Source organism: Hemiscyllium ocellatum, chromosome 1 (genome assembly GCF_020745735.1).
Source record: "Hemiscyllium ocellatum isolate sHemOce1 chromosome 1, sHemOce1.pat.X.cur, whole genome shotgun sequence".
Taxonomy (NCBI): domain Eukaryota; kingdom Metazoa; phylum Chordata; class Chondrichthyes; order Orectolobiformes; family Hemiscylliidae; genus Hemiscyllium; species Hemiscyllium ocellatum.
Window position 1 is genome coordinate 87,501,115 of NC_083401.1, and position 9,444 is coordinate 87,510,558.

General features: G+C 42.9%; 1 protein-coding gene across 1 annotated transcript in view; it reads left to right on the forward strand.

The window, feature by feature from the left end:
• The window catches only part of fgl1 (fibrinogen-like 1), a 33,873-nt gene extending 25,104 nt beyond the window's left edge, over nt 1-8,769 (forward strand). The window contains exons 7-8 of the mRNA XM_060823976.1: nt 287-474; nt 5,724-8,769. Of these exons, the coding sequence (XP_060679959.1) occupies nt 287-474; nt 5,724-5,886 (351 nt within the window). The 3' untranslated portion in view covers nt 5,887-8,769. The remainder of the gene's footprint in view (nt 1-286; nt 475-5,723) is intronic.
• Nucleotides 8,770-9,444: the final 675 nt, after the last annotated feature.

Consider the following 9,444-nt stretch of genomic DNA (forward strand, 5'->3'; position numbering starts at 1 on the left):
CTGACAACTTACAGTTTTGTCTGTCCTGATACAACCTTGCGATCTGCAGACACACATTGTACCAAATTGTTGAATTGTTTCCTTTTTTTAAAATCCTTGTCCTGAGAAACAGCATTCATTAAACCAAGAAGTCTAACTCATGGGCCAACAGCAGTACACCAGAACACAATGGTCTCACATGGTAAAAGGTAGAACTTTGATACCATCCTTAATGATGGACGCTGCTTTGGAGGAACACATTAATTTAAACAAACCCACATCTACATTGCTTATGTTTCCTTCACAGAATTCATACCAGTTAACCTTTGGTGACTATTCTGGAACTGCAGGAGACTCACTGAGTGGTACGTTTCATCCAGAAGTTGCATGGTGGGCCAACCACAATGGCATGAGGTTCAGCACAAAGGACAGAGATAATGACCGCTATGAGGGAAACTGTGCAAAGGAAGACAAAGGTGGTTGGTGGTATAACAGGTTTGTGAAAGATTAGTTATTTTTCTTGCTGAATGCATTCACCAATAGTTCACATATTACTGGCATTAGTGCTAGACCAGAATGTGAAAGACTTTACTGTTACTCGTTTTTAAACAGGATAATTCCTATCCATTAAACCAGCAATGACAATTGTCCACACTACATTAGCAGGTAATTTTGCAATTGACAAATAGGGGAGTCACTCAAACTGAGCCTTTTATTTGAAACTGTGGTGCTTAAAAATGTGTTGCTGGAAAAGCGCAGCAGGTCAAGCAGCATCAAAGGAACAGGAGAATTGATGTTTTGCACATAAGCCCTTCTTCAGGAATCTGTGAAATTTGAAACTGTGGAGTTGAACATCTACATGTAAGCTAAATGTTCCTTCCTCCACTTTGTACACTCAAAGTAGAATGCATGAAACTAAACCTAACTTTCTCCAGGAAATGATACCAGAGATATCCAACCGGATAAAGGTGTCTGCAGGATATGAGGCACTGACATGATTTTAACTGCTGTTTAGTTTCTGAATTCAGCAAGCACTGAATTATCATCCATGCAAGGTAAAAACACAAAGTTCCTGAAAACCACTCAAAGAGCGAATTATTGATCAGAACATTTATTGCTGCTTGAAATAGGGCCATGTACAATTGAATTTGTAATGCCAAACAGAAACGATGATGTTTCAAGGATTAAAGCACCACAACAATTTAGACCATAACAGCATAATATATAGGAGCAGAATTCTCCTATGTAGAATTAGGCCATTTGGCCCATCGAGCCTACTCCACCATTGGCTGATATCTTTCTCAATGCCATTCTGCTGCCTTCTTCCCACATAACCCTTAATCCCCTTACTAACCAAGAACCTATCCACCTCTGTCTTACATACACTCAATGATGTGGCCTCCAAAGACTTCTGCAGCAATGAGTTCCACAGGTTAAGCACACTCTGGCTGAGTTCAAAAGAGTCATCCCTTCACTCTGAGATTGTGCCCATGTGTTCTAGTGTCTCCTACGAGTGGAAACATCTTCTTCATCTATCCAGGCCCCACAGTATTCTGTAAATTCCAATGAGATCCACCCTTATCCTTCTAAACTTCACTGAGTACAGACCCAGAGTCCTCAACTGCTCCTCATATGACATCCCCAGAATCATTCTTGTCAACCTCCTCTTGACCCGTCCAATGCCAGCACACCCTTCCTTGGATATGGGGCCCAGAACTGCTCACAATATTCCAAATGCAGGCTGACGAAAGTCTTGTACAGCCGCAGTAGTATCTCTGTTCTTGTGTTTTAACCCCATTAAAATGAACGCGAGCATTGTATTTGTCTTCCTAACTGCCAACTGAACCTACATGTCAACCTGAAGAGAATTCTGAACTAAGACTTTTTGTACTTCAGATTTCCGAAACCTTTCCCCATCTAGAAAATGATCTTTCTACCAAAATGCATAACCTCACACTTACCCACATTTTATTCCATCTGCCACTTCTTTGCCCACTCTTATAGCCTATCAAAGTCCTGCTGTAGCTTCCTTGCTACCTCAACACTATTTGTCCCTCTACCTACTTTTGATGTCATTTGCAAATTTAGCAACAGTACCCTCAGTTCCTTCATCCAGATCATTAATACATAACATGAACACTGATCCCTGCAGAACCCCACTATTCACTAGTTGTCAACCTGAAAAAAAATCCCTTTACCCCATTCACTGCCTTCTGCCAGTCAGCCAAACCTCTATCCATGCTAGTACCTTGCTCCTAACATCATGGACTCTTATTTTATTTGGCAGTCTCCTGTATGGTTCCTTGTCAAAAGCCTTCTTGAAATCCTAATACATGATGTCCATTGGCTGTGTCTAACTTGCATGTTATTTCCTCAAAGAATTCTCACAGATTTGTCAAGCGTGATCTCCCCTTTATGAAGCTGTTCTGATTCAGTCTATTTTACCAGGCACTTCCAATTACTCTGAAATATTCTCCTTAATACTGGATCTTCAAATTTTCTCAACAACTGAAGTGAGGCTAACTGGTCTATAATTTTCTGATTTCTGCCTCTCCCCCTTCTTAAACTTTACTTTAGCCATTGTCTAGTCATCTGGAACCCTCCCTGAATCCTGAAAGATAACCAACAGTACTTCAAGAATCTTGTCAACTATCTTTTTCGGAACTCTGGGGTGTAGTCCATTGGGTCAGGCAGCATCCAAGAGGCAGGAGAATTGAGATTTTGGGCATAACCCCTTCATCAGGGATGAGGCTTGTGGGCTGGGGGGAGGGGGCTGAAAGATCAATGGGATGGGGGTGGGGTTGTCTCAGCGAACTTCGCACCCCCCCAACCCCACCCCCATCCCATTTATCTCTCAGTCCTCCAGCCGACAAGCCTCATTCCTGATGAAGGGCTTATGCCCGAAACGTCAATTCTTTTGCTCCTTGGATGCTGCCTGACCTGCTGTGCTTTTCCAGCACCACACTCTTGACTCTGGTCTCCAGCATCTGCAGTCCTCACTTTCTCCTAATTGATTTCAACTCTATTGTGAAGGCTCTTTCAAGGATGCCTACCTTGAAGAAGTTATCCTCCTCGCTCTGCAAGGATCTCAGTGCGCCCCTCTCTCACTGCTCCACAGGTCATCTACTCTTACTCTGCCCTGAAGTTTTTCAACCATGTCCTGAAGATCAGGGGAGACAGGACACCTACTTGTGGATTGTTTCAGAGAATATCTCTGGGACACCCGCACCAACCAACTCCCACCACCCTGTGGTGGAACACTTCAACTCCCCCTCCCACTCTGCCAAGGATATGCAGGTCCTGGGCCTCCTCCATTGCCAAACGTTTAGGATCTGACACCTGGGAGGGCTGAGAGATAAATGGGATGGGGGTGGGGTTGGGGGGTGCGAAGATAGCTGAGACAATCCCACCCCCATCCCATTGATCTTTAAAGCCCTCCCTCAAGCCTCATATTCTGCCTTGGAACCCTGCAACCACACGGGATAAGTGTGGATTTCACCAGTTTCCTCATTTCCCCTTTCCCCACATTATCCCAGTCCCAAGCCTCCAACTTGACACTGCCCTCCTGACCTGTCCATCATCTTTTCCATCTATCTGCTCAACCCACCTCTCTGACCCATCACCTTCTTCCTCAACTTCATCTACCTATCACATTCTCAGCTACCTTCCCATCCAATCCCACCCCCGCTCCCATTTATCCCTCAGTCCCCCAGCCCACAAGCCTCATTCCTGATGAAGGGTTTTTGCCCGAAATATCAATTCTCTTGCTCCTCGGATGCTGCCTGACCTGCTGTGCTTTTCCAGCACTACACTCTCAATGCTGATCTCCTGCATCTGCAGTCCTCATTTCCTCTGTGTAGTTCATTGGGTCTGGGTGATTTATCCACCTTCAGACTTTCAGCTTTCCCAGTACCTTCTCCTTGATGATGGACGAATTTTACTTCTCAATGCACTGCACCTATCTTTAAAAATATTAAAGTAAACTTTAGAAGTCCCAACATTCATTAGCAAAAATTCTGTTTACTAATGTTCATGTCAGTTGCAATCTATGAAAAAAATATTACAATTGGGAAAAAATGATATTCAATTTGATTTCAGCAAATGAGGTAACCTAGTGGTATGGGACAGGGCGGATGGACGCTAAGAAGTAAAGATAAATCTGGGATTGATTTTGAGTCCAGAATGGGTCTTGGACATTATTTCAATAACTTGGGTGAGTTAATGATGTGATGGTTTAGCGGCCTGTGACTTGGAGGCACAAGATCATTTTTGAATACGAACATTTTATACGGCCAGAGGATTATCAAGTTTTTGGAACTGGGCTCCACTTAAATCATTTGAGAACATCTGTAATCAGACTAATTCCACTCTGTAGAGCACTTTGTGATATGGACTGCAGGATTTAGGAAGTTCCCTGTATATTGGTTTTTCTAGTGTCAAAAGGCCATGTATAAAGCTGACAAAAGAAATCTATAGCATCAGCTCAATGTTAATTCCTTGCCTTTCGCTTGCACTCATGACCAACTTACTCCAGGAAAATGCTCATGGTCATTGAGAAAATTCAATGTCATATCCGATTGACAGTGAAAATTTCTAAACATTTGCTCTTCGGATGCAGACCAAACAGGTAAGATAAGAGGAAGAGGTAAGATAAGTGCTCTGGCCTCCAAGGTACTTTTGGTAGCTGTTGTCAATCATAAGCAGACCTCCTCCAGTCTTTGTCTCCGCTTCCTAGGATGCTGCACCTCCACACATATGTTTTTGGAAAAAGAAAAAACTATTTGCTTTGCTGTCAACAACTCTCAGCTAATGGCCAGAACCATGAACATATAGACAGGGAAATCTGGAGGATTGGGAATAGGTTGGTGAGGCAAATCAGATTACTCCATATTTGTGTCGGCTCCAATAAAGGTATGCAGTAGCAGAGGAGTAGAAACAAAGACTGGAGGAGATCTGCCCATGGATCCAGGAGATGTTCCTTCTGCCTCACCAGTCTGGTCTGCATCTGAAGAACAAATGTTAAGAAATACTCGCTATCAATGGGATATGATATTTGGACTTTCGTACATGGACTTCTAACACTAGAAAAGCCAATATATAGGGAACTTGCTAAGACCTGCAATCCATATCACAAAGAGCTCTGCAGACTGGAATTAATCTGTTTACAGATGTTCTCAAACAGTGAAAGTGGAACCCAGTTCCAAAAACTTGACAATCTTTAGGCTATATAAAATGCTCATAATCAAAAATGATCTTGTGCATCCAAGTCACAGGTTTCCCTCCACCTGCTAAAATATCACTGAGTAAGAGTGGTGCTGGAAAAGCACAGCAGGTCAGGCAGCATCCAAGGAACTGAAAAATCAACACCATCTCCAACCAACCAGTATTCATAAGTCCAATTGTCACAATAACAAAAGATGTATAGAGAAAAAGAATGAGAGAAAGAATAGTAACAAACAGAGCAACCTATTATAATCACAGATAGATTTAGGAAATAAAATAAGATATAATGGAAATTATGCTACATTCTACTATTAGTATAAATTAAATTATTATAAGCAGTAATTTATTCATCATTACGTTTTAAGGCTGCAATTTAGATAGGGTAGTCTGTGTTACTTTGAAATACAGACTGTCTGCACTACATTAATCAGGGAAATATATTAATAGAAGTTACGGTCATGAAATGCCAATTTCTTTAATATTTCCATTTGTTAAATGATTTTTCATTTTGAATTTTGCAGATGTCACTCTGCTAACCTGAATGGACATTATTACAAGAGAGGACCTTTCTCTTCAAAAACAGATGATGGAATTGTTTGGTATACTTGGCATGGATGGTGGTATTCATTAAAGTCTACAGTTATGAAGATACGACCTTCTGAATTTGTACCAAGCAGAGAATGAGTGTTCCTATCCTTCTTGAAATTAGTATAAGTGTATTATTGTATCACAATGTTTTCTATAACAATACCTTCTTCAGTCGGACTTTGTATTGCACACTTATTCCTCTGCCAGGTTCAGGATGAACATTATTTGGGAACAAATAATGTGGTCCATTTATGTTTTTCCTTTGGCAACTCTTATATCATGTTTGGATTGTAACAAGGAGTGAAAGTGGCTCACTATTCACAAGATAATTGATTGTGGGGCTTCAATGCATTTTACATTTTCCTAGCAGGATGCAAACAGTATATTGTTAAGATTTAACTGAAATAGCTTTCAAGTATATTTGAAGTCAAAACAATCAGTGCTACTTAGTTATTTAATCAGGGCATGAATTTTGTTCTCAGCATTCAGGTTCATCAATTATGCTATTATGCCTTAAAGATCATGGAAACTTTCTTACTTTCTGCTCCCATGCATTTGTGTTAAATTCAAATCCTCAAACTTTTGAAGATTGCACATCTTGTACTTAACAAAGCTACTAAACGCTCATTCGCATAGCTGCTCTGTTCCAGCACATGGAAATTCTTTGCCTCTGACTACACCTTACATGAGTGATGGTGGACTGAAGAAAGCCACCAATTTCAATTACTGATGGTCGGCTTTCAAGTAACTTACTCCTAACCCCTTCATTAATCAGTGACACTGGGGCAGAAAAGTTAAGGGATCCCACTGACGAGTTTGCAGGCAGGAGGAGCTGGAAGAATTCCCAGAGTGCCCTTCCCACCATCCATCCACCCTATCTCCCAAACCTCTCCACAGATATAATGGGATGGTGGGGAAGTGGGAAGAGCTATAGTGTCCCATCCACCTACACCCCAATTACTAGCAACTTAAATCCAACTTCTAGCTTAGCCATGATGAGGAAGTCAAACAGCAGTAGGGTGGAAGGCTCAGCAGATGGGACAGCTCCTGGCCTTTCGAATGCGGTCACCAAATCACCACCTATACACCAGCAACCACCCCCTACCCCCCCGCCTCAAAACAACTCTATTCATTGCACTTGCTCCTCACAGCATCTCTCTAGTTACCATTGCAAGTAGTAGATTGAATGTGGGCAGCTGGCAGTTTCAATAGAAGCCACCTGTCCAGGCTGAAATCTCACCTCCAGTCCACGAAGTGCCAAAGAGATGCGGAGTTACATTTTTTTTGCCCCACTACCTGAACAATTCTGCCCCTATAGTTCATTTTATGAGATGGTTTCCTCTCCTCCATGGAAAGAGATTAAATTGACAGATAGTGAGGACTGCGTATGCTGGACAGAGTTGATCAAATGTGGAGCGACTAACCACAGACATATACTACAAGCCCACTGACTCCCACAGCTACCTAGACTCACCTCCTCCCACCCTACTCCCTGTAAAAATGCCATCCCTTATTCCCAATTCCTCCACCTCTGCTGCATCTGTTCCCAGGATGACCAATTCCACCTCAGAAAATCCCAGATGGCGTCCTTCTTCCACAATCACAATTTCCCTTCCCATGTGGTTGATGATACCCTCCAGCGTATTTCCTCCACTTCACACACCACCACCCTTGAACCTCACCCCTCCCAACGCAACAAGGACAGAACCCCCCTGGTCCTCACCTTCCACTCCACCAACCTTCGCATACAATGTATCATCCTCTGCCACTCCTGCATACCTCTAAATATACCCCAACACCAGACATATATTACCCTCCCCATCCCTATCAGTGTGCCGAAAACACCATTCCATCTGCAATTCCCTTGTCAGTCCACGCCCCCCCCCCCCCACCAGCCCACACCTGGCACCTTTCCCTGCCACTGCAGAGAGTGCAAAACCTGCATCCACACCACTCCCTATCCAAGGTCCCAAGGGATCCTTCCACTTCAGTCAGAAATTCACCTGTATCTCTACCAATATCAGCTACTGCATCCATTGCACCCGCTGTGATCTCCTCTACATCGGGGAGACAGAACACCTTCTTCCAGATTGTTTCAGAGAACATCTCTGGGACACCCACAACCACCAAGCCCACCACCCACTCCATCAAAGACATGCAGGTCCTTGGCCTCCTCTACCACCAAACCATTACCAACCAGTGACTAGAGGAAGAAAGTCTCATATTTCGTCTTGGGAACCTGCAACCACACGGGATAAACATGGATTCTGACAGCTTCCTCATTTCCCCTCCCCCCACATTATCCCGATCCCAAGCCTCCAATTTGGCACAGCTCTCTGGTCCATCCATCACTGACCCCCCTCTGAAATATCACTTTCTCCCTCACCTTCATCCACCAATCACTTTCCCAGCTACCTCCCCCCCAACCCCAACCCACAAGCCTCATTCTTGATGAAAGGCTTATGCCCAAAACATCGATTCTCCTGTTCCTTGGATGCTGCCTGACCTGCTTTGCTTTTCCAGCACTACACTCTCGACACTGATCTCCAGCATCTGCAGTCCTTACTTTCTCCTAGCAAGCACAAGAGACACAAGGGACTCCTGTATTACCTCACTGGTTTCCTTAGTTTGTCTGGTAATAGGCATTCCCTCTCCACCTGGATGAATCTAATCTCTGGTGTGGCAATCTCCCTCTATATGTGTTATCCATGTAATTCTCTGCCTCACGGAAACACATCAGTGCTGCTGCTGGTCAAGTTCAGAAACCAAGTGCTCAAGGTTGTGCAGGCAATGACATTTCCTTCAGATGTGTTTGTTTGGGACATAATAATGTCCATGACTTTACACATACCATGGGAGAGACATTCCACTTTCCCCATTGATTTAGCATTTCGTAAGTCTAAAAACTATTTGTTATCCTTAGGATAAGTATAAACTTAATACAAAAAAAATTAATAAAATAAAACTGAAGGAAATAAAGTTATTTTCTTTTCTTTTGACTTGATTTAATTTAACCTTCCTTTTGCTTATGTTCCTTCCTGAAATCCTATTCTTTACAAATTATACTTTGTTTTAAATTTTTAGCTATTTAGACTACTCCTTAAGAGCCACTTCTTAACATCCAATAAACTCAAATTTCCTGTGACAGCACTCTTGAATTTTGTTTTCCACACTTAGTCTCTCTTGGTACTGTGTTCAGAACAACGTCACTCCCTGCTCTACACGCTCTTTTTAAATTCACTGCCACTTCTTTCAGCATCGTGCTCAGAATGATGTTGCTCCTTACCCTCTTTGTAAACTTGCTGCCTCCTCTCTTGCTGCTGTGTTCAGAATTAAATCAAATCTACAGCACAGAGCCAACCAGTCAGCCAAACTGGGCAGTGGAGAGATCAGCTCCTGATAAGACTTTTCCCAATCTGTCTACCCCTTCCCACTGTCTGACATGATAATGTTAGAGACCCACAGCAATGTGGTTGACTCTTAACTGCCCTCTGAAATGGCCTAGCAAGCCACTCAGTTGTATTCATCACTACAAAGACTTAAGAAAGAAATTAAACGGGTTGGTCCATCCAGCATCAATCTAGACCTGGAGAAGACAATAAAAGTGCAGTTGCTGGAAGAACACAGCAAGCCAGGCAGCATCAGGAGGTGGAG